At 41.6% G+C, this 27,574-nt stretch overlaps 1 protein-coding gene across 2 annotated transcripts; it reads right to left on the bottom strand.

The window, feature by feature from the left end:
* Positions 1–413: 413 nt before the first annotated feature.
* On the bottom strand, positions 414–26,412 carry LOC138612474 (dihydropyrimidinase-related protein 5-like). 2 transcript variants are annotated; one of them, XM_069685751.1, is made up of 14 exons: positions 26,320–26,412; positions 15,865–15,979; positions 14,038–14,187; positions 7,587–7,745; positions 5,407–5,586; positions 5,219–5,287; positions 4,889–4,933; positions 4,727–4,802; positions 4,485–4,641; positions 4,255–4,396; positions 4,004–4,146; positions 3,688–3,895; positions 2,217–2,400; positions 414–2,107 (listed from the first exon to the last, which is right to left on the bottom strand). In XM_069685751.1, the coding sequence occupies exons 2-14, from the start codon at positions 15,973–15,975 to the stop codon at positions 2,022–2,024; spliced, it is 1,710 nt and encodes a 569-aa protein (XP_069541852.1). In that variant the 5' UTR covers positions 15,976–15,979; positions 26,320–26,412; the 3' UTR covers positions 414–2,021. The 2 variants fall into 2 exon arrangements, with proteins under 2 accessions (XP_069541852.1, XP_069541842.1); XM_069685741.1 differs by lacking the exon at positions 26,320–26,412 and having other exon boundaries at positions 15,865–16,002.
* Positions 26,413–27,574: the final 1,162 nt, after the last annotated feature.

The following is a 27,574-nucleotide window of genomic DNA, read 5'->3' as shown; positions in this document are numbered from 1 at the left end:
TGCAATGTTTCAATATTCGGTGAGTTTTGTGGTTGCACTGTTGTGTCCAACAATGTGATAAAAGCCTGCTTTGTGTTTCATGGCAGGTCAACCAGGGTTACAACAAAGAAAATTCCACACCACTTCAACCCCTTTATATATATATTCTTTTGTTGTTGTTGTTTGTTTTTATATTTTATAGTCACACGTAGTATCTCTATCTCTGCACCAGTTTTGTAATTGATTGTATCATGCACATTGATTAATGTAATGCAGTTGTACTCTCAATCATACTTGAATCTCCCTTTATTTAAAAATTCCTAGTTAGTCTTTCATTGAGTTTTTTTTTCTTTTAACTTAATTTTTACTTGTATACTTTATTTTGCATTCACACAATCGAGATGACAAAATTTGACACATAGGAAGACGGAGGGTGTTATTTTTTCTCACTTTATTCGTTTGCAGTTACTCTTGTGGTAAGAAACAAGCAGCCACTTCACAGATTCAACAGGTTCACTGTCCAACACAACAACAATCTACAAACACACAGCGCTGACCAGTCACAGTGCCTTCAAAACAACAAAACCATCAACAATAAAATAACGTCATCGTAGGTTATCGTAAAAAAACAGCACCAGTTGTTGTGAACCTGTGGCGTTTCACTCCTCTGTCTCCGTGTGGTGCTCTTCATGCATGGGTGTAGGTGTGGCACGGGTGAATCACATTGGCACATTTACTCTGTCAACTAAAAAACAAACAAAACAAACATCCTAAATATATAGTTCACAGACAAGAAGACGTGATCAGGTATAAATATAACACTGTTAGGCAGGAATGAGACATCATCAGGAGGTGAGAGGGTCAAAGGGGTTTTTCAGCCTGTGCAGCTCAATCGTCCTGCTCTGTGGAGACACTCTGCTCTAATAACAATCCCTTTTTACTTTCATACAAATAGGGAGTTGATATGGTTCAGAATCGCAACAACGAACTATAATTACTTTCTGGGGCCTCATTTATCAACTGTGCATACAGATCATTTTGTATCTTGTTTGTGCAAAACGTATTTATCCAAACAGAATCAGATTTATTGGATTGTTTATGTTCTTCACAATGTGCAAAATTACATTAAGCATTATTCTTATGTTGTGTATCGTTAGTATCAAAGTCGCGGAAAGCTTTTTCTTCCTATTATCCATGCAGTAATGTTAAATCAAGTTCTCTCCATCTCTCATTTAAGAAACCGAACTGACTTCTCTCCCGTCTTCTAGCACTTGCAAGGTCTGCAGTTTGTGGGATATGATAGTGTTGTTTTCAGTCAGAGGCAGTGAAAATATAGGAATGGAAAAGTTTGAGTCTATTTAGAGTGAAGCTGTAAGATCACACGGTGTTTCGAAGCAGTTGGATTTCATCACCACACAGCACAGTTCATCCATTGGAAACAAAAACACTGTTAGAGGAACCCACGGTGCGGCAGGAAGCCGAGCACTGTGGGCGTTTAATCACAAACAGAATCCACACACGTCTTCATATGAGTCTAAAGCTATGGTGTCTAAAGTTAACTGTATGGTTGTGTGTGTGAAAGGGGTATAATAGATATTTAACTGAATCATGTTTTACTATTTTTAAATAATTCAGTCGACATCACTTCAGTTAAACCATCAAAAAACTGTACTGGTTTTTATCTCTCACAGATTTAGTTAGTATTTCCAGTTGGATACGAGCAGGGTGATAATGAGCAGACTTATCAATGTTAGTATGATCAGCTTGAATTTGGTAAAACCTTTTAAATTCGTAGGTAGCCCTTCACTCTCTTTTAATTAATCAGGTCAGTCACTCCAATTAAGACACAAATTAGATCTGTAAAAGTCACTTTGGCAGATTATTGATCATCAGTTAGGTCTTCACCAATCACAGACACTAGCTTGAATTTATTTCCCCTCTAAAGTTTTAACCTGTGATTGAAAATCAGTGCAGTTTTCCTGGTTGCTCCGAATTTTTACAAAACAAGGAGAGTCGGACGGTTGAAGCTCCAGCACCAGCGATTACCAGATACCACTGGAGCGGCCGCCGGGAGGAGCCAGGATCCGAGCCGAGGACCTCTTCGGGATGTGGTCGTCAACCTGAGACCCTGAGAGGAAAACACAATTTATTCAGTTTGACCACAAAAAAAATCCCCCAAACTACAGTCACGAGAGGTTTTTACCAAACCCCCGCAATATTGTTTTATTCCAGCCTACCTGAGAGGCTGAAAGAGGACTCATGGAGGTCTCGGACTCCCTGGTGCCCCCGAGGAGCAGCGGGCCCTTTGTTGGGTGTCTCTCCGTCTATGGGACCCAAACCAAGCTCCTTCTTGATGGTGTTTGCCACCTTGGCCACATCACCAGAGTAAGGATCCCTGGCAACCCCTTTATAAGACTGAGTCTGGAACAGAGAGGGAGGAGATGAAAGGTGAAAAAAGTTACAGAGCACGCAGAGACAGAAGACTAGAATTTGGATTTAAAACCATTTTTAGTACAAGTGTCATCAAAAGTTCAACTAAACCTGGTTATCTGATTAACTTTGGGAGCTGCAAATGTTATCATCTGGTGGCTGGAGGGGGGATTAAGTAACAGACATGATAATTAAAGTCCTTCTTAAAATATTTTTATTATCAGTAGCAAATGGAACTGATAAAACACTTATTTGACCTGGCAGTTATGGATCCAATCTTCAAGAGCAGACTGAAGTTTTAATACTTTTACAGAATCAAAGGATCTATATCTCACAAGCACAACAGATTATCCTGACCCTGATAACCTCTCAGTGAACACCCAAACAATGTTTCATGAAACATGGCCATCTTACAGTGAGCACAAATTTATATAACTTTCTGAAACACAAAAAAACTCCTCATAAATACCAAGCTTTACATGTAAGTATAAACACTTGGGACAAAACAAACCTGTAATTGTAGTACATACGAATGACTTGACCTTATTACAAGCACATACAACAGAAATGCAGAGAGTATGGAAAAGTAGTTCCAATAAAACCTCTTTCCACCCGCTAACACTTTTTTGCGGCATTCAGACCCGTCACAAATGCGCCGGAGACAGACTTAGTAAACAGTGAAGATGTTATGGTGGTCAGGTCTTTATTGTATCTATTACTCGTTCAGTCTGTGTATCAAACTCGGCGGCAACAAATTTGGAACGATGTTCAAGCGCTGTTCGGATGGAGACGGGTGGAATTTGTTGCTGAGATGCCAAGGAGTCGCAGAAGTTACCGACGGAGCATAGCATGGCATCAGAAAGGGGTGGGAGATTAACGTGTCGACCCGGGTTTTGTGTTCCCATCAATGCCGATCAGAGCCGAGGCGATAAATACCCGGGTCTACTGCAGAGTCTTCCCGGGTCTGAAAAACCATGCTGCTTTGGGTGGGAAAGGGGTATGTGTTAACAGTATAAACCATCCAGTCCACCTAAAACAGAGCAGAACCAAACCCCACAGAGGCAGTAACAGATGAGGTTTATGCAGAGAGCAGCAGCACAGAAACAGTGTCAGCATGCAGAGAAAGTATTAAATCCTTTATATAGGCTGTCAAACCAGAGCAGTTAGACACAGTATAAGGGGTGTGTTTGCAGCAGGTTCGCTGTCATCTGACACAGCATGAGCCCCGTCGTACTGAGAAACTTTAAATACAAACACGTCAAAATAATCTAATCTCACCTTTTCCCTCTGCACCATCTTCTTGTAGAGGTAGTCAGGGAAGGTGCGTTGCGGGTAGAACTTTCCGGAGCCCTCGGCACACATGAACACACCGTTCTCACACACCAAACGTCCTCGGCTGATGGTCACCAGGGGAACACCGTGGCAGCGCTGCCCCTCGTACAGGTTGAAGTCTCCGCCCTGCACCTGAGTGGTCACAGAGATCGTCCTGCACAGACAGAAGAGCCATCAACACCAGTGTGTTTGTTCTGGATTGATAATGAGAGGTGATGTATGTTTGCAAGCCCCATCTTCATGTTGTAACATAACAATGTACCTTGTCGCGTCTGGGTCCCAGACCACCACATCAGCGTCAGCCCCGGGGATGATACGACCCTTGCGGGGGTAAAGGTTGTAGATCTTTGCAGCGTTAGAGCTGGTCACAGCCACAAAACGGTTCTCATCCATTTTTCCTGTAACCTGCAGGAATCATTGCATTTTTTAAATTAAATAATGGGGCCTATTATTATTCTTATTGGACATGAATATTCACTGACAGCACTGATGTTCGTGTGTGTTTATACGTACCACTCCCCTCTCCCATATGACGCTCATCCTGTCCTGGACTCCAGGAACTCCATGAGGGATCTTCGTGAAGTCTTCCTTGCCCAGAGCTCTCTGCTTGATGCTAAATGGACGGTGCTCTGATGCCACAACGCTCAGAGTGTCACTGGAAACAAGATATGCATGTTTAGATTAACTAGAAAAATCTTTGATGTCCTTTTTACACAGGATGTATGACTGTACTGAGCACTTACTTTCCCAGCAGGCCCATGAGGTATCCGGGTGTATTAGGGTCGAGGCGCAGAGGAGGGACGATGACGTGGGCAGCAGCATGAGCCCAGTCCTGGTGGTAATACTGCATCCCATTGAGCACTGCGTGAGCTACTGTGGTCTCTGCATGGACCACCTTATCTGCAGTAGGAGGATCAAAATCGTATGTTTCAAGAAGATCATCTACTTCACTGACATATCTTCATGCTATGTTTTTTATCCCCACCTTGCATCTTAGCAGCAGCAATCATGTCTCCAGCAGACATACTGGATATATTCACCAGGTAGATCGGGCAGCGAGCCTGCAAGTACAAGAGCATTCACTCATTTATCGATGACAAAGAGACACCTGAACACAGACAGGATATTAAAATCGGGTTTTGTTTACCCTGTTGGCGATGGTGACGGCTCTGTGAGTAGCCTCAGACTCCAGCTACAGAGAACAAGACAGAGACAGAATCAAGAAATGAGAAGTTTAATAAATACTCCACAGACATTAGCACTATATTTTAGGTCTTTATCATTTACTTTAATGCATGCTACAACCAAACATGGGTATGGTAGAGCTCAAACAACAATAACCTTAAATCTTCTTGAATTTCTTCGTGATTATCAACAGTTTAAATATACAAAAATGATCTTAAAAAAAGCAGTAAGGTACCAGAAAATCGTAAAAGCTTTCTATTCAATATTTAAACCAGATATATCTAAATTTTACCTCCTCTGGTCGGCTGATCTCGATACCTTCTGGTCCACTGATGCCCAAATCCAGAGCCTCTTTGGCACTCTAACAACATATACAACAAGTAACAACAGTTAATCTCAGGCATAGTTATAATAACCCAAAGGGAAGCATGGAGGGAGTAAATATATGTGTGGTGATTTGAGTGTATGTGGGATGTTCACCTCTGCCACCAGCTCTCCGTTCTCAGCGTGGACGCGTGCGATGGCCCCGATGTCCTTACAGGTCTGCAGCGTCTGGTAGAGCTCACAGTCCCTCAGCATCATCATGTCTTTATAGGCCATGTACATCTGGAACGAGTTCACTCCATGCTCCCTCACCAGGGCCTCCATCTCGTTACGCACCTGATCACAGGGGCAAAGGTCAGGGGTCAACAATATGAAACAGCTGTGACTAGCGGTGAGTCACTTTGAGGATTGAGACAGTGTGGGGTTATAATGGAAAGGCAGACAGGGGAGAGCCTCAGACAGTGTGAGTGTTGGCATGGAGGGGAAGACAAACTGTGCGGTGTGTGTGTGTGTGTGTGTGTGTGTGTTTGTGTGTGTTCGTTATATGGGGCGTGAAATGAGCTTGGAGAGCAGCCAGAATGAGATCACATTGCATTCACATTGAGAATATCACAGTCCCACACATACACTCACCACAAAGAAAAATCTACTTAAGCCCCTAAAATGTCGTCAATATTTTGATTTTATTGCAGTGGAGGGATTTACAAAATAGAATGTAGGTTACACCATCGTCTTGAGGAAGTATAGGTGCTGTAGATGCCGTGCTTTACCAACAGAATCGTCTTTATTTAAAGATTATAATAATACATACTGACTTTGATTTCTTGTTACACTTGTCAAAATCAGTAGGATTTTTTTTTCTTTAATTTTTCTTTAAATTTAAGTGTGACTAAAGACTTCATATATAAATGTTAGCTATCATGATATAATAAAAGATCAACAAGCCAGGATTTCATATAACAATAAGATTCATTATTTAATTAACAATAATAATGGCTTTCCTGGAGAATATGACAATCATATCTGGACTGTTAGTGGGACAAAACAAGACAATTGAAAACATTATTTGCGCTGTGGGGATTTGGAAAGGGTATTTTAAAATATTTTCTGATATTTAAAGTAATAATCTCGAAGATTTTCATTTAAATAAATGTCTGTTAAGTCACTATCTATCACCGAATGAGGTAACACAATGGTGATTGAGCCTGTGGCCCACCACTCTGATGAAAGCCTTTGCATTTGCAGTATTTCAGACTGGGTGTCTGTGGCGACTTTTGTGGACAAAATCTCTAGCAGCGCCCAGTTAGTGACGCATTTCCATCAGCCAGCAGTGGTTGGTCTGCCAGAGAGGGTAGGCGGAGCTAAGCGGCTGCTTTTCCGGTCTCTGTGTTGCGAGGTAAACAGTAATCTACTATGGCTGAACAAACAAAGAAAAGATGGATGACTACAGATACAACTTCAACAATAAGTGAAAATCCAAAGAAAAAGAAACAAACTCGACGCTCAGATGAAGCAAACAGTCTGAAAAGGAAAGCGACCGTCAGCCAGGAAAATCAAGAGTTACAACCAGAGCCAACCGTGGACGTCACACATGCAGCACTGTCTGGATATCTGGGAGGTGTGCCCCCGCAATTACTGTTTATCGCCACAGGTGCCGCCAAAACGAAACTGAGATCTTCAAGATTATAACTTTAAATGAACAATAATAATGGCTTTCCTTGAGAATATGGCAGTCATAACAGACTTGTGAAACAGTAAGATCATTGTTCAATGAATATCTTTAGGTTTTGGACTTTAATTGGACAAACCGAGACGCTTATTTTGGAATTTGGAATGGGCATTTAAAATATTTTCTTACATTTAAAGAAAGGATAACTGATCAGTTAATCAAGATGATCTGTCAAATGAATCGACAATTCCAATAATACTAGTTGCCATTATATCCTGGTGATACAAGTATGTAATTAAAGCTACATTTTATACAGTCTAGCACATATGATGAAATGTGGCACATGCACATATTCAGCAGATGATATAGAACAGATATTAAAGCCAGAGGCTGAATGAGCCACGTTGACTCATAGTATCTGCCTAATGTGCCCACTGAGCATGTGTGTCAACCTACTTCATGTGAGGTTTAATCTAGGTCATTACACATTTCACCCATAAATGAAAAAATGGTCTGGTAGCTTTATTACTCGTTGAGCAAGGAGAAAAGCTCAAGGAGCAAAAGAGCAAAGAGTGACATCTGTTTATTTAACCTATAACTGGAAGTGTTTCCAAACTGTTCCCCGGTCCTGGCACATTTTACACACCGACCCTTCTTTGGCTCTTACCTTCGGTCCCCACCAGGTCACCCCGACATGCAGAGCGTAGTCACAGCAAGCCTTGGCATCGCCCAGAGCTCTGCACTCCTCGTAGGCTTCCAGCAGGGAGCAGTGTTGCTCAGGCAGGACCAGACCCATCACCATGGTGGTACCACCCATCAGAGCCGCCTGGGTGAGGAGAGGTGAGTCAGGGAGGAAGGAAGGGAAGCAGGGAGGGAGAGAGAGAGGGGAGATTGATTAGAGGCGAGAACAATGATTCCACTGTGAAGCACACAGACACTGTTTGTCCGGTGACAAAGGATAACAGTCCTTTCTTATGAACTGTCTCATCATCATTCGGTCTAGTTGTTTCTAGAAAATGAACTTTAAACATTGATGATTCACGTAGACTGACTTAGCTTTCCACATACAAGACATTTAAGTTAGCTAGTTACACGTTTCTATCGACACAGCATGGAAGATGCAACCTTTAGATACTGTTTTCTGGGTCACAAAACCCTTAGAAAATGTGGGATTCATTCAGTTTATTTTAAGCAAAGATTAAGAGAAAAACATCAAGAACAAACACTTAAGACGAGCTCATGTAAGACACTGCCAAACTATCAAAAACAACAGAATTTTTTCTGCCAATATCAAAGGGAGAAGAAGAGGATGTGAGAGGAAATGACTGTGAAAGAAAAAAGAGATATATTGGAGAAGTTATGGAGAAGAAGAACGAGAGGAAGGATGGATGAGGAGGAGGAGGACAGCCTGGACAACTGATGAGGTGAAGGGAGTGTCTGCAGTGTCTCAGTCGACAGTACGATGTTTTGCACTTTTTGTGTAACCATGACAACAGATACTGCTCAGCCATGCCTGTCGCATGTCCCCGCCCTCCTCGTCCTCTTCCTCTCTCCATCCACAGCCACCCATTCAATATCCTCCGACAGAGTCTATCAGAGATATTGCGCCAAGGAGTGATGGGAAAACAGGCAATAATCATTCATGAAACAGGAAATGAACTAAGCTGTGATGTCCCTGTGCACAAAGACTTTCTTCGATTCATTTCCTGTTCAGTTACGCCAAAATAAAAGCAAAAACAGGCGTTTACTATCAAATCAGCACTAATTTTCCATGCTTTATTAACATAACCTGAATAAAATGTTTCTTAATTTGGACATGACCCTCATTTTTGTGTCAGCGTCGAGTCGTTTTTGCAGACTCCAGACGTGTCGCAGACAGGGGCGGGTCATCTGCTATTAAGTGACAGCTCCACCAGCCAACCAGTTATCACGTCTTATATTACCATAGTTACCAGTCTGAATCATCTGCAGCGTCAGCATCGAAGGCTTCTGCATATGTGTGCGTATGTGCATTAAGTATGTGTGGTGTCATCGATCACTGTCAGCGTGCATGTGTGTGCGTGTCAGAAGACACGGACACAGCTGGGGATTGTGGGATTTAAACTGTCTGTCTGGCCTTAATTGAAATTTACTGCTGGAGCGTTTCTTAAAAAGACACGGATTGTAGGAGCAGAAATGGAGGAAAAACCAGCGAAAGAGAAATAGCTGGAGGGAGAAGAAATATTGGGGTTATTTCTTCCTCTTCCAGCCATGTGCATGTACAGGATATTCATCAGTGTGACGGTTACAGAGGCCGGCAGCAGACTTTCTCTCTGCAAAGCTGGAATAAAAAACGTCTGCCATGTGCGAGGAGACATGTCTTTTATCCTGACCTGTTTCCGTCTTTCTCTGCATCCAGTCACCAAATAAACATCCAATTTTAGACTGCTCTAAATTACAAACCTGCAAAAAGAGATCTGAGAAAAAACAAACTATCGTCGACAGGCAGCTATTGTCCGTGATGCATAATCTGAGTCTGTTTTGCTCTGATGAAACCGTTTGAAACTGGTGCTTGTTGAGCAGACTGAACCCCCCTACGACACGGTGAAACCAGACAGACCGGGTGAATATTCTTTAAAAAGCATACAGTTTTTGGACAGACAGGTTATGTTCATACACACACTTGTATTTTTATAGTTTATTCAAAGAGCAGACGTCGTGTTTATCCTGTGAAATTAAACTCCATCACATCATCTTGGTTTTAATCAGCTTTCTCTTCAAGCCACAATAAACCCGACATCACGCCCTCCCCCTTTTTTGGTTCTTTAAAAGTATCACTGATCATTGACAGCACAGCTAAAGTGGATGGTGACACAAAAAGAGTGCTTTAACATGAATCCCCCCTCTCTATTAAAGACCCCTAACCCCTGCTGTGAAGATTATCCCCCGACAAGAAAGTAAAACAGACAGAGAGGGGGAGAGGTGGAGGACAGAGAGCGTACATCTGTCGGTATGTGTTGGTGTGAGCCGTAGAACATATCACGCTTTTACAAACATTCAATATTATAGCATTTATATGGATGGAAAACTGTTCAGTTAGGTTTTTAGAACCCAAATTTGAGTTTACAGAAACATGTAAAAGACATTTAAACTAAATTGAAATAAATAATGAGATTAATCGTGTAGGGAAATAAGTGTTAGCAACAGTCTTACTTTCAAGTTTGCAGAGAAAATCAATTATCCTACAGTCCAATAATCAAACGGTCCCATAAAAGAACCAATTAGCAGATAAAAATAAGATTTAAATGAGGACAAAAAAAGGCTGCTTTACAGCTGTGACAGAGGAGAGAAGAGAGGGGGACTGAGTGTGAGTGAGACCTGACTGATGTGAGAGGACGAGAGGAGCTCTGCTGCCGGACTCCACAAGAGGCTATCAGTGTCAGATAGATTACCACTGCAGCTCTCTGATCAGCCTCTAGCAGCTCCTTTCATACTTCACATTACAGCTGGACACCTCACCTCCTTTCATCCCCTTATCCTCCTCCTCCTCTGCATCCTCCTTCCTCTCCGCTTCATAGGCCCTACTGAGACATTGAAATGATTCCTGCAGTGCCTGTTGGGGGAGGTCGAGAGCTGGAGTGACAATATTAATCTGATTTGATCCAGTGGAACAAATCTGATATTACTGTTTGATGGATTTGATATGGTTCATACTGTATTTGGTTAGTATTTAACGTTGGAGGTTTGGGCTTTTAGCTTTAATGGCTTAAATGATGTTGAAAAGCTTTTTTAATCAGGTTTCTAGATAAATTCTAAATGCAATTACTTGAAAATATAAAGTATGGTCACATCTAGGAAATGGGGTTGTTGGCAGTGGCACAACACTAGTCATACTCTATGTACTCACAGGATGGTTAATGTCATAATCTCGAAGATCTCAGTTTCGTTCTCTTTGGCAGCACCTTTGGTGATAATCTGCAATTGCGGGAGTACACTTCGCAGATAACCAGACGTCCACGGTTGGCTCCGGTTGTAACTCTTGATTTTCCTCTCTGACGGTCGCTTTCCTTTTCAGACTGTTTGTTTCATCTGAGCGTCGAGTTTGTTTATTTCTCTTTGGATTTTCACTTATTGTTGAAGTTGTATCTGTAGTCATCCATCTTTTCTTTGTTTGTTCAGCCATAGTAGATTACTGTTTACTCGCAACACTTGCAGAGAGCGGAAAAGCAGCCGCTTAGCTCCGCCTACCCTCTCTGGCAGACCAACCACTGCTGGGTGATGGAAAACGCGTCACTAACTGAGCGCCGCTTGTGATTTTTTTTGCAAAAGTCGCCACAGACACCCAGTCTGTAATACTGCAAATGCAAGGCTTTCATCAGTGGGCCATAGGCTCAATCACCATTGTGTCTAGCTGCCTTGCAAGTCAAAGCCAAGCATTTCTTTAGGTTCAGAAGGCTTGATACTCTTTAAAGGGGACATATTTTAGCTATGCAATCACTTTTCTATTATTCTAATATGTTTTTGAATCACATTGGTAAAAATTGCATACGCATTTTAATTTAATTATTTTTCGGAGCCTCTCCTTCCTCCTAAAACAAACAGCCACGATTGGCTGACAGTATTTGGAGTGACCGCATAGCCCCTCCAAAGTTGTAGAAAACATGGCTGCTCTAGGATCAGTTATTCAGCCTTGAGTGGAAGGACGATACAAGTGCAGCAACCCAGTAGTTCCCAGGAGGTATCGGAATGGCAAGTTGGCCAGCCAGAGGTGAAGGACGATTGGTTGATTTCATCGAAAGCAAGGTTCTACGTAGAAACCTGCAGCTGTTCTGAACGGCCCATTTCAGAGGCGACCTTTTTAAACATGTAATTCTTAACAAACAAACAAACACACCGCCCAGCGCAAACACAAAACGAGATGCAAAATGCATGTATAAACAGCTTGTATCTGCACTCAGCTTTCTACCAGTTGGTCATATTATATATGGACTGCCCTCCTACTGTAGGTCACTGTGAGTCTGTACCAAAGGGGGGGGGGTGGGTGAGACAGAGGGGGGTGAAGCAGAGGACACAGTGGGGAGGGAAGACAGGAAAGCGTGAGAGGGAGCACACTGTCACAAAGCGCTGGCAGTGGAGGGAAGAGGATGCGGAGAGGAATAATTTTGGGGTTCAATCACCATAGAAACGACACAATACTGCCATGCTCATGCACACACACACACACGCACACACACACGGATTTCCACACTAAGAGCAGGGGTTAGTTGCCATCGCAGCAGGGTCAGTGGGTAGGGGTTGGAGATTGGGGGGTTGGTGGGGTAAAGCTGGCATACAGACGAATCAATCCCCCTTAAATTCCTCTCCCCCCTCCTCAGTTGGCATTTCCATCAGACTCAGACTTAATTTTACTTGGATACAGCGCTTTAAAGCCCCTGCAGTTTACTGAGAAGATTTACCACAAAACACTGGAACACACTGGGAGTCTTTCGAAGAAGAGAGCGAAACTAGAAATGCTTCTCTTAACGTTAAACTGCTCTCCTTGGAGGGCATGATAGTACTGAACATAGAGACAGCAAACATGTATGACTGTTAATGGATGAAACATATAATATTGCTATGATTAAAGTTATTGATTCAGTATTTAAAATTACAGTTAAAGGGTGAGCTTTATATATCACGTCACCTGTTGTCTCCCCACCTGTCCATGCCGGTGTCAGACAGCTGGACCAAGTGTGGTAGAAGTAGGAGGGTGGGGTTTGTTTTGTTAGAAGAGGAAATACTTAAAGGAGCAGTTCGCCCCTGGAAAAAGCCACAGTCAAAGCTGGTGTTCTCTGTGATCGATAGAAGCAATAATATTTGAAATTGGTGCCACAGCTGCAGAGAAAGTTGAACAAACTGCACCCAGCATGCATTGCACCCCTCCCTCTGAAAGGAACGGCCCAGCAAGAGAGACGCTGGAGTGAAACACTACCGTTTTGCTGCAGGCAATGGCTCAGAGTGGTACAGAATCCGAAATACGACAAGAATATACCGGTGGATCGTCTAAAAAATCTTCAGGTCTGCAGTCTACATTTCAAACCTGACGATTTTGAACGAGACACGACGTCTGAGGCGGGCGTCCTAGATTGAGGAAGTGTAGTTTAGCAAGCTCCCTGGCCTTCTTCAGATGACACTTTACAGGTTTTCTAATATTGTGCCGCCCTATACTGTAAGTACACCCGCATAATGTGCACTTAAATACTTCTTCACTCACAGTTCATAGACTTGGTTTATAACTACATTGTTACACTGTTTTTTGCATTATATTAACACCAGTACAACCCTCAAGTTTAATTGGGGTATGAAAATAATTGCCCTACTTTCTCTTTACAAACCTAAAGATGATAATGACAGAAGGAATCTTTTACCCTGCACTTCAAACATGTTTCTTGGCATGAAGAAAATCCGAGCACTCTTCAGGCACTCGTTATCCTCTCAAATTAGAGTAAGCTTAATCATCTTCTGGGGACTCGACGGAGACACGGTTAAGTAAAGTAAAAGTACAATGCTGTGAATTGCCTTTTTGATCTTTCCACCCAGGATAAATTATGTATAGCGGGTGCCACGCCTTCGTACATCCTGCTGACACCCCCTGACTCAAACCCCCCAGTGCTAAAAATGTGTCAGACAACATCAACAAACAACCCGCAACATCCTCCAACAAGTCCCACAGCAGGCGACAATTACACTCCCTCTTTTGAATGTATAAGTCTCCTAATTATTAAATCATCCTCTCTGCTCTGAGTCTCAGAGGATCAGTGGAAAACACGCAGAGCATCCGTCAGAAATGAGCTAATAAAGCCAGTGCAAATGACGACTGAACAGCTGAGTGGAAAAAGAGCAGACTGCTTTTAACCAGAAACTTGTGACAGCTGTTTGCTTCCTATAGGAGCAGTGGGAGAACACATGTGGTCATTAGTCTTGATGAACGTATGAAGCTGAAAGCAGGATGAAGATGCAGACGAGACAGAGAGTGAGAGAGAGAGAAAGTATGTCCGTGTGTGACAGCTGTCTCCGGATGCTAAATGTGTTTAATCACAGGCATGCTGACGAGCCGCGTCATAACACAGTCCTGTGGTTGAGCGTGTGTGTGTGTGTACCTTGGTCCCACTGTAGAAGTCTTCCTGAATGCTGGCGTTCATGAAAGTCTGCTGCAGATGCACGCTGGTGTCTATTCCGCCCGGCAACACCAGCTTTCCGGACGCATCAATCACCTTAGCCCCGCCTGGTATCATCAGTTCCTTTCCAACCTGCCACCAAGACCACAAACACACGGTTTACACAACTTTAATACTGTATGTTTGTAATGGCTATAAAGGATCAGAATGCACTTTTAATGTAATCAATTCAATTATAAACATATTAAAAACGGTCGTTCAAGAGCTCTGTGGATGAGACAGAGGTTTTACATGGCACATTACACCACAGGGATTGGTTGATTCCTACACCCTGATTCATCACCTTTCTAAATGTACTTTTAACTGGAAGATTACTCATTTGAGCTGTTAATGGGCTTTTCCAAGATGCTTAAATAGTAAATGTTCCCCACTATGTTGACAATAACACTTATTAGACTGCGGTTCCCCCTAAGCGCTGAAACGAAGCTTGCAGCATTGTCATTTGACAGGGGACCAACCAACGCCGATGTAAGGCCACCCCAGTGTGTGTGTTTTTACACAGTGATCCGGCCTTGAGTTAGCAAAACGTGCGTGCAAACTTTCTTTAAAAACACATAGACGCCGTTTCGCCTCCGTTACTACCTCCAATGCCGGCTCAGAGGCGGAACAACTTTCATCCCACCATTCCACCTCTGTGCGTTTTACATAGAAGATGGAACATAACAGAGCTGAATAATCCCGCCTTGAACTGGCAGTGTAAAAGGGGCGAATGATAGTGCCAACATTTAAAGTACTTTGCGATTGAGCTGAAGCATCATGGAGCTGGAATTGAGATGACAGCCGACTTGTAATGTAGTGTTATTAGCCTTCACCTTAGTGATTATTCTTATATATATCTGGACTCCCTGTTGTGCATTAACACCTATATAATGCTTGGAAATATTAACAGTAACAATGGCAAATAAATCGCATTTGCATATTCTTAAACTCATGCAGTACTCATCTTATGCATCCTGAAATGTTCTATTCAGCAGCTTGAGGGTTGTTTATCTGAGTGTGGTACGTGGTAAATTATTCTTAAAACCTTTTTTTATAAATTACTATAACAGCTCAAGTATTGGGGCACTGTTTAGCTCAGTTGGTAGAGCCGGTGCCCTATGTACAGAGGCCATAGTCCTCGACGCACTGACCGCAGGCTCGACTCCCGATCGGCCGATCATTTGGTGCATGTCATCCCCCACTCTCTACTCCCCACACTTCCTGTCTCTCTTCAGCTGTCCTAATTAATAAAGGCATAAAGCCAAAATAAATGTATTTAATAATAATATACGGACCCTCATTGTTAACAGGATGTCACAATACTGTTGTTGTGCTAAACATGAACATTGCTAAACCGTACACGCTTAAGTGTGGAGTGGAGTGTTTCAGTCGAAGAACAGCTCAGGTTTAAACGCACCCTCTTCACATAAACTGATGCTTATTTCCATGACAACAGTCATCGAGCTAATTATAGCACTATCATCATTTAAAGCCACTGAGTTCGCCGAGTGTTTCATTCTCTTCATACCGTATTATTGTGAGCTGAGTCACTCTAGCAGCTGCGGATACACGGGGACTGTGAATGTGTCGGGTGTATGTTATGTTATGTTTCTTTTTTTGACCTTTACAAAACAAGGAAAGATATATTGTACCGGGTTTTAGCAAATTGCTATTTTCCGCCCGTAGTCCCTGAAAGTATGCTCACAGAGAGAGAGAGAAATACTGTATAAAGATATAAAAAGGAAGCATATGATTATTCTGTGTTTGTACCTGCTGGATGATGCCGTTCTCGATGTAGACATCTGCCTCCTGGGTGAAGTCATCATTGACCACCTTCCCTCCCTTGATGAGGATACGCATCGACCCCATGTTGGCAGCCATTGTCCTACCACGAAACAAAAAAGACATTTAATAGCAATATAACAACACAAAGGTGGAGATCATAATATCAAAACACTTAACACAAAGGTTCGGCACAGTGAGCTTCTTGTGGGAGAGGAAGTGGGAAACAATTTGCCAAAAGGAATGAATGCAAAAGGGTGAACAACATCCTGATATTGTTATGGTGTCTTAGCAGACAAAGCACCGTGAAACAATCTGGCTCTATGTCATGAATGTGTTTAACAGCCTTTGTTGCAGATACAGAAAATGTCAGAAAAAGTCAAATTAAAAACAGATCGGTATGATACAGCCTCTGATTGCTGGAGCACAAGGGAACAATCATTTATAATTACAGCAGTCTGCTCATCATGTATCGTCTGCTGAGTTACCGTGTCTGACACACATTCTGTCCTCTCGTCCCGAGAGACGGAAAACTTCCTGCAAGCTTTAAGTGTGTCAGCTCAGCCTATGAAATATTAAGAGGGGAGCGGAGGATCTATAATTCAAAAATCTATTACAGCATCAGCGAGAATATGAAAGTTCTGCATGGACAGCTGGAAAGTAGAAGCTTGTTAAAGTACGTGCCTTCTTACTAACCAACTAACTCAGTTATCTTACGAGCTTTGTAGAGGGAGAAATGTGGGTTTAAATTACCAATATTTTCTTATTAAATAAGAATATTTTTCTTTGTCTTGAAAATTTTTCCGTTTTTGAACTGTTGGTTCATCAAAAATGTCATTTATTATTATTTACTAGACATTTTATAAGTTAAATCATTTCTTGAAAACACAATGCCAAAACCAATGATAAAATAATGGCTGGTTGTAGGCCTACATATAAAGCAAGTTGTATTTCCCTACAGGGCTCCTGGTTTGTAAAACATGTGTCCAATTAAGCTAATTCCAAGCGCTCTACTGTACAATTTGTTGCACAATAAGCACATTTGAAAATAAATGCCTGCTGGTATCTGAGAGCGCTTCGTCTCCCTGCCCCCTCCTTTGCTAGAGATAATGATTACTTCTGGCAATGGTAATTTCAGGTTGTGTTAGTAGCAGAAGATGTCACACACAGTTTATGTGCTCGGAGATTTTTCACCCACTACTTTTCTGTGCAGGTTTCTGATATATCAATTTCAAATTATTTGCATTGTATTTGCAGAACTGCTCTACATAGAGAAATTTGCTCTTTGCACTTGCAAGGATATAAAAACATATTGTATATGGCTTAAATCATTGTAAGATTTAGTAAATGGATTGTGGATTTGTGTGATATTAGCTCGATTTTAGCGTTCTATAAATATCCACATTAGAACTTCACAATAGGGATGCACGATATTAGATTTTTTGCCGATATCCGATATGCCGATATTTTACAACTCATTTAGCCGATAACCGATACCGATATTTTTTTCCCGCACACCTAATTGCAGAGATCATCAACTCTCTTCTGTATTGGAATTAGCGTACAGTATAATGGTGATATTCTTATCACATGTATTACAACGGTCGGGGTGACGGGTCTTGGGATGGTTAATCAAGTTTGTAGTGTTGAAAGACTTTGCCTTGGCTCCTCCTCGCATCACCGAAGCTGAGCAGTCATTGCAAATAGCAGTTTTCTATCTATTTCGGACACTTTGAAAAACTTCCACACCACGGACATTTTGGCTTCTAACTCTCTCATGCTGCAGGTAGACACACGTGACGTCATCACGCTGCGCCGCGCAGGTCTTCTTCGCGCCGGGGACATTGCGCCGGATGCAGGCATTTAATCAAGTATGCAGCAGCCCATTATTTTAGCGGTTAATTATATCGGCGGATATCGGCGTGTTGGTCGATATCCGATAACGTGCCGATAATATCCTGCATCCCTACTTCAAAGATTTATCAAAGCTGTCAACTATTCAATTTTAGCAGCTAATTTGCAACTTTAGCAGCTAATATGCCACTAATTTGATAGCCTATTATTGTGTTTTGTTTTTTTTAGGAAAAATAAATAAATTTTTCAGCCTCTTAAATAAACATATTCTTGTTTCTTTATTTCTCTTTTAGAAAGAAAATAATATATTTGCGTTGTGGACAAAACCAGGCATTTAAGAATGTCCTCTTGGTCTTTGAGAAACCCTAATTGTTTTTCTGACGTCTAAGACCAAACAGCTAAACTATGGGTCAATAAAATAATCTACAGATGAATCTTCTGTGAGGACAACCTAACATCCCTACTATCCCTAGTGTTTTTTTGCCACATGGCCGGTAACCTTATATGTGATGCTTTCAGATGATTATTGAAATAGCAGCTTCAGCAGGTCTAATGGGATCAACAAACTGTGAGCTTCCTCTACAAACATCCCTCTGTGTGCATGTGTGTATTCTGCATGGATGGCTGTATGCAATGTGTTTGATGGGGGGGACACAATGGCCTCCCAGTCACACAGAATCAACTCAAAGAGATGGAGGAGAATGGAGAGAGGAAGGAGAGGAGAGACGAGGGGAGCGACAGAATAATGAGGAGAGGAAAGATCTGGAGCCAATCAGAGGAGGCGAAAATGGGTCCAAAGAGGTGGAGAACGGCTGGGAACAAAACTCCATAGAAGGGGTACACTAGGTTTTGGTTTTTATGTAGTTTCATTTACTTTTTAAGTAATAAAAACAGACCAAATGTTCTACAAATACGTGGTCTTTCATTTCTTCATTCTTACTCTTTTAGCAGGAATAGTAAGCCAGTTATTTCTAAGAGAATATGCAGACTATTTGGCTTCCCTCTAAGACATACCATAAGCCCAGTGTCTATTTCGTCAGCACTAAACAGAAATCTTTAGGCACTGGGTCAGACTCCAGTCCGTCTTAGAGAAGATTGAGGGGAAAATGAGGGGTTGAAAAAGAGATGGAGAACTTAAAGAAGAGAGAGAGAGAAGACATGAGGGGATTGATTGTGTAGAGATGAAGGATAAAGTGGCCGTGGTAAACATGGTGCAGGGTGGTGGGGGTTGCAGTATGGAAAGCAGTGCCCTAAAGGCCTGGCAGCCAGAAGAAAAGATTGGTTTCCCAGGAGATGGGAACCGGAGTGCTTTCAGAGGAGAAGCCTACACACACGCGCACACACACAAACAATTGCACAATTGCATGCCATCGTATGGTGAAGCATACTAAAAGGCTGGTTTGCTTTTTGAATGAAACTGTTAGGCAATAAAATAAAAAAGAAAATACAGTTATTTCCTCTCTTTAGTTTTCCAGTAAAAGCTAAACCTGACTGACCTCCTGACCTCTTATTATAGTGCCCCCATCAGGTCATTTGGTGTTATAACACTTTGTCTTTGATAAGTAAAGCATCACAATAAACAAAAGATCTTTTATTGTGGATCTTTTTTTAACGCTGTGTGTTTTATTTCAAATGCATCTAATTTGTTCCTTTTCATGTCTGCCTGAAGAAGCTGTTAGCTCACTGGGAATATTTCCAATCATGCTCCTACACTACAAAATGTCAGAAAGTGAAACCGTCTAATCCACTGGTTACATAAAACCCACGCGTCTGTGTAATTCAAATTTGTACCTTTGATTGAAACTCTTTTAGCATATTTATTGTGTTTACATGGTTGTAATCTGCCCTGTTCTGTTTAACTGAGGTTCAATGGCTGCATTGAAATGCTGTGTTTGTTTATGACAGTGTATGGTTATATAAAGAGTAGGGATGCACGATATTATCGGCACGTTATCGGTATCGGCCGATATTGGCTTAAAAATGAACTGAATTAACTTTTTTTCCTAAAAAAAACAAACACAATAATAGGCTATCAAATTAGTTGCATATTAGCTGCTAAAGTTGCAAATTAGCTGCTAAAATTTAATAGTTGACAGCTTTGATAAATCTTTGAAGTAAGGATGCACGATATTATCGGCACGTTATTGGTATCGGCCGAAATTGGCTTAAAAATGAACTATCGGGTATCGGCCAACACGCCGATATCCGCCGATATAATTAACCGATAAAATAATGGGCTGCTGCATACTTGATTAAATGCCCGACCTCGGCCCAATGTCCCTGGTGCGAAGAAGACCTGCGCGGCGCAGCGTGATGACGTCACGTGTGTCTACCTGCAGCATGAGAGAGTTAGAAGCCAAAATGTCCGTGGTGAGAAGTTTTTCAAAGTGTCCGAAATAGACAGCAAAGCTGCTATTTGCAATGACTGCTCAGCTTCGGGGATGCGAGGAGGAGCCAAGGCAAAGTCTTTCAACACTACAAACTTGATTAACCATCTCAAGACCCGTCACCCCGACCGTTGTAACAAATGTGATAAGAGTATCACCATCATACTGTACGCTAATTCCAATACAGAAGAGAGTTGATGATCTCTGCAATTAGGTGTGCGGGAAAAAAATATCGGTATCGGTAATCGGCTAAATGAGTTGTAAAATATCGGCATATCGGATATCGGCAAAAAATCCAATATCGTGCATCCCTAATAAAGAGTTAATTCCTTTAGACTAAAGAAAATTAAATGATTCAGGAAATATTCAACACGATAGCTGTGAAAAACTGCCTCAGTTTAATAAAAAATGTAGCCCTTTTGCTTTAAATGCAGCAGAAGATCAAACAGAAGTAGCATTTTTCTAAAGGCAGGTGGTACCACATTTCATTCTTATGAATGTAGGTGATAGAGCACATAAAGTAAACTGCCACTTTTCAGACAACTGCTCACAAAACAATCAGAAAGAAACTGACAGAATATTGGAAAAAGTGGGTGGTGACAGCTCCAGAAGGCCTGATAGCAAACCACAGCACTGACTGAATCTGATTCTCCCACACTATAAATACAGTCTGCCAGTCTAATCCAATTCAGTGTTTTGTTGGCATTACATTCTGATCTTACTGACAGATGACAAACAGGAAGTAACAAACCCAGCCCTGCTTCTGGCAAAGACAAAATACAGAAAAGGCTTTTGGTGACATCAATCAATCACATACATTTACAGGACATGATGCATGCACTGCTTGTTCTCTTCTTTTGTTTGTTTCAGTGCTCAAATTCATTTTGGTGAGCATTGAGAAAAACAATTAGAGTAGTTGTCAGACAGAGTGGGATGGATAGTGTGATGTCTACATTAAATTTATGGCTTCTATTTGCTGCCATTGTCACTGTTTTCCAGTCAGCTCCTTACAAACCCCGCACAACTGACAGTGTGTGTGGGAACAGGAACGCTGACTAAACAGGCTTCTGCACCGGACACTGGGAGCTTTGTGGTTCTGTTAGGACTGTAAGCCAGAGGAAATTAAAGTCAACTTATATGATTCACGCTCTGGACAGTGACACCTCTAATACACACAACACAGTTAGCCCTTCAGCTGCACACAGAAAGAGAGACCAAACATAATTGGGCTTCGCCTGAGGCCGACCATGGACTGTAGTTCTGGTGCGTATGATCAGTGGTAAACACCGTCTGACCAGTTGCTATTCTAACTATTTAATGTTATTCTGCTAATTTCTCACTTTTACAAAAACAAGCTTGTTGCAGAGGATGTGGGGCAACTTGAATGATGATGATGTGAGTCGGCATTAGGTGCGGAGGGAAGATGTAGGACATAGGAGGTGTTGCGACGTGATGAGACATGATGCAAAGTGATGCAACACGATGCTACGTGATGTTACGCGCAGCGACGTGAGGAGTGGACTGTTGGTCTTTGTTTCAGCTATTTCTCTGGGTTAGCTTATCACTGCTACGCTACAAGCACATGTGTTTATAAAGGCATAATCTACTATTTATTAAAGTCACATTTAATGTAGGAAGGGTGTATGTCTGTGGTGTTTGTGTGGCCTCTCAAACCTGTATCCAACTACTACTACTCCAAAGACCACCATGCAGAAAATACCTCTTTTAGACTTCCTAAGTGCAGGTGTACAGTCTGTGTGTGTGTGTGTGTGTGTGTGTGTGTGTGTGTGCCTTTTTGCTGCGTCATAGTGGGTGCGAGAGACAGACAGGACGAGAGAGAGACACACAGACAAACAGTGACACACCGGGCGGCATTTCTCACTCACCCTGTGACCAGCTGCTTCAGCACACGCACACACAGACACACACACGTACACAATCAGATCACACTTGCACAAACACACATTATGCTGACTATAACACTCACTGAGACACGCCCTGACTTCTCTGCTTTCTCCATGCAGACAGTATTTTTAATGGGGTGTTAATTAATAATGAATGAGGAGCAGCAGGCAGCTTTAGTCCAGTCTCATTATCCCAAAGTCACTCCACTTCATTACATCATGGTCCTACCACCAACCTGCGGGCTTGTCTTTCATTTATAACCTATTTCTGACTCATAATCAATATTGTAAAAGGATAAAAGCAGCCATGTTTAATAAAATGGTTCAAGCTGAGGTTTTCTTAAATTGTCACTGAAGGATGCCTCGGGAAAAAGAGTTACCGCTGCATTAAATCACTATAAAGGATTTCCTTAGGATGTTGTTAAGGAAAACCCTTTGATCTCTAAGTTTTGCTCTTAGCTACTTCCTTTTTTAGTGTTCCTAAAAGACCCTCAAGAACCACTTTCCCTTAGAAAATTTGAAGGGACCCATACCAGAGTTTCAGTTTTAATTAACACATTTAATTAATTATAGAAACACAAGACAATGGCTGAATATATGGTAATTAAAGAGCAGGAGGCGACACCAGGATACATTTATTAAGATAGTGAAAGCTGTTGTAGTTATTGTTCACATTGTAACTTCAACATTAGCACTAACAGCTTTTTAGCTAGCTAGTCAAATGTTAGCCTAAATCTGTCTCACATTCAAATGATAGCAATATCGTATTATTGACACTGACAAGCTTTGTTGTCACCATAACATTTTCATATTTCTTTACTAATATTATCTCTATGTGGTCCATTACGGTAAAGATAGATAACACTGACAATAATGCTGTCAAGTAACTTAAAAGATAGTGATGTAGATCGATATTGCGTCATTAGGTAATGCATGCTCAATCTCACTCCTCACTGCAAGGATCAAGGAGAAGGGGAAACTGTCAGCTGCACGAGAGCGCGTAAACACGAGTCTGAGAAAAAAGGGGAAAATAATTTTTTAAAAGGCAGAATTTAATCAGTCACTGCGAAGATCACTGGATAAATTTGTCAACACTTCCAGAGATGTGGTGGCTGAGCCAGTGTGAAAAGCTAGCGGGCGGGCATGTCAACGAGCAGGGCCTTGCACTTCAAGTTCGCACAGGGCCTCGCTGCCCCCCCTGCAACGGCTCTGATAAAGGGTAATCTTAAAGGTATAATAAGTAGGATTTTCCTAGAAAAATAAAATATAGATTTTTACAAATATAACATAAATCATCACTTAAGGGCCTCTGTACATGTGTGTTGGTGAGTGTATGTGCAGACCCTTGTGAGACCCTTCCCTCTGCATCTATTCTGTTGTTTTGCTTTGCACAGGATGTTTTCAGGAGGGGCGCTGTCGTGGTTCCCTGAGCCAATCACAGCGTATAGGTGAGTGTGGGAGTGGTTCAAATTAGCAACTGGGCCCCATTCAGACTGACGAACATGGTGAAAGAGTTGGCCTTCTTTCTCTTGGACAGGTAGGTGCAAACCGGGTAGGACAAGCTAACAGGCGTTTAGCATGCTAGCACAAAGGTAACCGTGATGCTGTCGGTGTTAGCTCGGCAGGGTGGGCGTGGGCGTGTCTCACATGAGAGAGTAAGAGTGAGCTCCCGGTGACGAAGAGTCCAGGGGGAGGGGCCCAAAGAAAAATCCTACTTATTATACCTTTAAGTTTGAAACTTAAGGTAGTTTTTTCAACCAGGCTCAGGAACCTCAACCAAGTCCAGTTGCCTTTTGGATTAAGCTTAGAACTGAGGAATCAAACTATGTCTGCAGTGTTACTGTTACTGTTACATGATGTACCTGCATTTGGGCTTGAAAACATCTACTTTTAGAAATTTAAGCTTAACAAACCATAAGTCTATCTGTAAAAATTTGAATAAATTAGCTCAAACTGCAGAGAATTAAGGAGAAATTTGCTCTTTTTTTAATGTTTGTTGACCCCGTTTTTTATAGGGTGTGTCTTTTTATTTTATAGGCCAGGCAGCATTTCGAGCTTAATTTGAATGCTTTCTTAAATATCATTTAATATACCTTTACTCATGTAATCTAAAAGTAACCATTTCAGTAGTACACCACGAACTTATAGAGGCAAAAGCACCTTGAAAACTACACAAATTAAACTAAAAGAAAAAACTTACAGCAGTTTACTAGTAAAAAAAAGATATGTAAAGCAGGTCTAAATCTTCTTAGCAGAGATGCAGCCAGAAATAAAACAAAAAGCAGGATAAAGATTAAACCCTCCGGCCTGCATGTTTAGAAACAGTTTTACATGTGACATAGTGGCTGCTGACGTCCTCAGATGTCGGTTTGTGGGCGGGTGCAGGCTTCATGTGTGGCATGGAAATGTACGTATGTGTGTTGATGCGTGCTGTAAGTGAGAAGAAGGGAGTGGACAGCTGCTGACTCCTGCTTGATCTGGAGGGAGGGTTGCGGTGCGGTGTGTGTAAGTGTGCAAAAGAGTCAATATGTGTGTGTGTGTGTTACCTTGAATATGTGTGAGCAAATGTGTGTGTGAGCTATTTAAAAATCTAGAACAAACGTGCATCGGACAACTCTACAACCGATTGGAGATAAAAATAGACGTTAAACACACACTTGCGAGCTCAAGCACACACACACACAGGATGGGGTTTAAAGAGTTCTGGGTGCTACTGGAGGTTCATGGATGAATAAGCCATTAGTGAATCATACACAGATAAACAGACAATAACAACAGCGGTCCCATAACTAACTAGGCCATCACTCAGAGGATTAGGGGCATCTCTCACTCTCCCTACATGCAATCTGATCACCGTGTAATTTTATATCTTTGTAAAACACAGACATCTTTTTATTAATTCATCTTTGTCTCGTCTTACACTTCACTCTCTCTGCCAACGGAAGGAGTTATAAAAGAACTTCTTTTGTTCTGTCTGACCTTTGAACCTTTGAACCAATTCGACGCTCAGATGAAGGCAAACAGTCTAGGAAACGACCGTCAGCGGGGAGTTACAACCGTAACAAAGGGAGCCGGGAACCGTGGACGTCTGGTTACGTGGGATATATGCGCCAGCAATTGCCTTTTATCGCCATAAGGTGCCGCCAAATAGAACGAAACTGAGAACTTCGAGATCATCACTTTTAGTATTAAGATTTATCATACTATAACTTGAAATTACTCCATGCCGGAAAATGTATAATGTTCCGGTGGAGCCCATCTTTAATTTTGTATAAGACTGCAACCATTGATTTTCATTATGGATTCATCAGCTGAATATTTTTCAATCAATTTTCATCCATAGACAGTTTGCACTCGCGTAAATGTACTTGGTTACATTGCACCACTGATAAAATCAGAATGGACGCTTCCCGACTGGAATATACCATTTGTAGGCATTACATCATCTGATTAGGATGCTTTCTAATATATTCAAGTCATTATGCTGCACTGAGGACCCCTGGAGCCCCTTAATACACCCTTAAGGATCCTTAAACCAGGCCTACAAACCCCCTGATCTACAAAAGAGGAGCAGGTCTGCATGCAAACCTCTCCATACAGGAGAGAGGATCACATCACCTGTTCAGTTCACATTATGTTCCCAAGCACACACACACACACCAGCAAAATCGTTTGTATGTATGACGACTTCAGATCTTCATCGTCATCATCATCATCATCATCACCACCGTGACTCAATATATTCGGAAGAACATAGAAAAGCCTATAAACGAATAACTGACTTACATAACGCCCAACACACACGCATACACATTACACACAGCCTGATTGCACTGATGGAACGCCAAATACACACACACACACACACACGCACGCACACACATATTTAATCACCGAAAGGCACACGATGCTGGCTCGCAATGTTCGCACAAATTCATTTTTTTTTGGACAATTTCTTTCAAATGTAATTCCGCAAAGAAAAGGCTCGCGTAGAAACTGACTTCCATTCAAACGTAACCGCAGAAATACATCAATGTGTCTGAAATGTACAAAAATAAAATAAAAAAAGATACGGAATACACAGCTGTAAAGCTAACGTTAATGTATCATTAAATAAACGGAGATTTATGTTAAAACCGTTAGAACCGTTAGACGACATATAAGCATGAAGCATGAATTTGAAGGGTTATAATGTCAAATATATTTGATAATCTTTTCAATGTTTGTTAACCACTACTTCACTTTAGAAGAATAAACGCTGACATGTTCAATTTTCACACATTTCTTTGGCCTCTTACCCTTTTTTTCCAGGTTCCCAGATCCTCCTCAGCAGGAGCCTCTCTCCGTTGCCCAGCACCAGCCGAGTGCTCGAGGACAGCTGGCACAGCGCGAACCGCAGATGCTTCAGCGCAGACGGTCTGCAGCAGCCAATCAGAAGCCGTTCCAACCTGACTACCGGAAAAACTGACCAATAGGAGACGAGCTGTGAGTAGCGAAGGGGTCTCTCTCCTCAGTAGACAGGGGCGTGTCTCCTGCCTCCAGAGACATATGATGCCTTCAAATGCTATCGGAAACATTAGAGTTAATACCTGTTGAGCTGGTAATCCAATTTATTTTACGAATTGTGACTACTTAAATGACTAAATGTAGTCAGTGTCAGACACATTTCAAAGTAAACCGCAGACCCAAGCTATTATAAATAACTGTTGTGGCTCAATGATGCCTTCTTGTGATAAATACATTGAGATATACAGTAATTAACAATGATGTAGGTTATGAGCTTCAGAAAATACATTTAAAGGGTAAACAAAGTATTTTGGTTCCAGGAAGCAAATATTTATTATGTATCTTAACCCTGCTGTAAGACGAATAAGTAGAAATTACTACATTTTCAAAGATGTAAACTAATAGAAGCATCAGTCAGACAACATCCCTGATGAAAAACAGCCTCTTTTTCAATATTTAGTTCTTCTGCTGCATGACAAAATAAAATCAGATGGGACTAGTTTCTTAGACTAAACACTAGACAACAAAAAAATAAATCCTCTTAAGTCACAGCACGCAGGGTTGGTATTACTTCTGACTCAATGCTCTCCAATGCTGCACTTTCACTTTCAAAGGCTTACAAGGAGCACTTGAAGGCAACAATATGGGGCTGAAGGACCACAGTAAGGAGAGGGGCTGCTTCTTCTTGGCAGCATGTAGAAGTTGCCAGTCAGCCATGCCCTTTTTTTTATTTATTTAATTCAAACGTTTTATCTTTCTTTCTAACCTGAAAAACATTTTTGTTTCCCCTTTTTCACATCTATATACAAAAAAATGATCCTAGAAAGACCTTCTTTTATCACTTTCCTCTCAGTGCTTCGGTGCAATTGTTCTTAATATTTAATCCATATGTTATTTCAAGATCAATTTGGACATAATTAATAATGGTGTCGTGTACTTACAAGGTTGTTTTGAGTCTGCGTTGGGAGATCGGGAGTTTCTCATCTTAAGTCTTTCCTGTTCTTAAAATCAGAACAAACAAAAGAAAAACTGCACAAAAGATGCGTA

Source organism: Semicossyphus pulcher, unplaced genomic scaffold (genome assembly GCF_022749685.1).
Source record: "Semicossyphus pulcher isolate SPU_LCO1_2020_fin unplaced genomic scaffold, fSemPul1.0.p SCAF_11, whole genome shotgun sequence".
NCBI lineage: Eukaryota > Metazoa > Chordata > Actinopteri > Labriformes > Labridae > Semicossyphus > Semicossyphus pulcher.
This window is presented reverse-complemented; position numbering and strand designations above follow the sequence as displayed.

Excerpts from the sequence above, each read along its gene's own strand:
- LOC138612474 (XM_069685741.1), bottom strand. The coding sequence starts at position 16,002 with ATGTCTTTTTTGTTTCGTGGTAGGACAATGGCTGCCAACATGGGGTCG. Across the intron at positions 7,746-14,037 it reads ACTTCTACAGTGGGACCAAG|GCGGCTCTGATGGGTGGTAC; the intron begins GTACACACACAC and ends CTCCTCACCCAG. Across the intron at positions 4,147-4,254 it reads TCATATGGGAGAGGGGAGTG|GTTACAGGAAAAATGGATGA; the intron begins GTACGTATAAAC and ends TGATTCCTGCAG.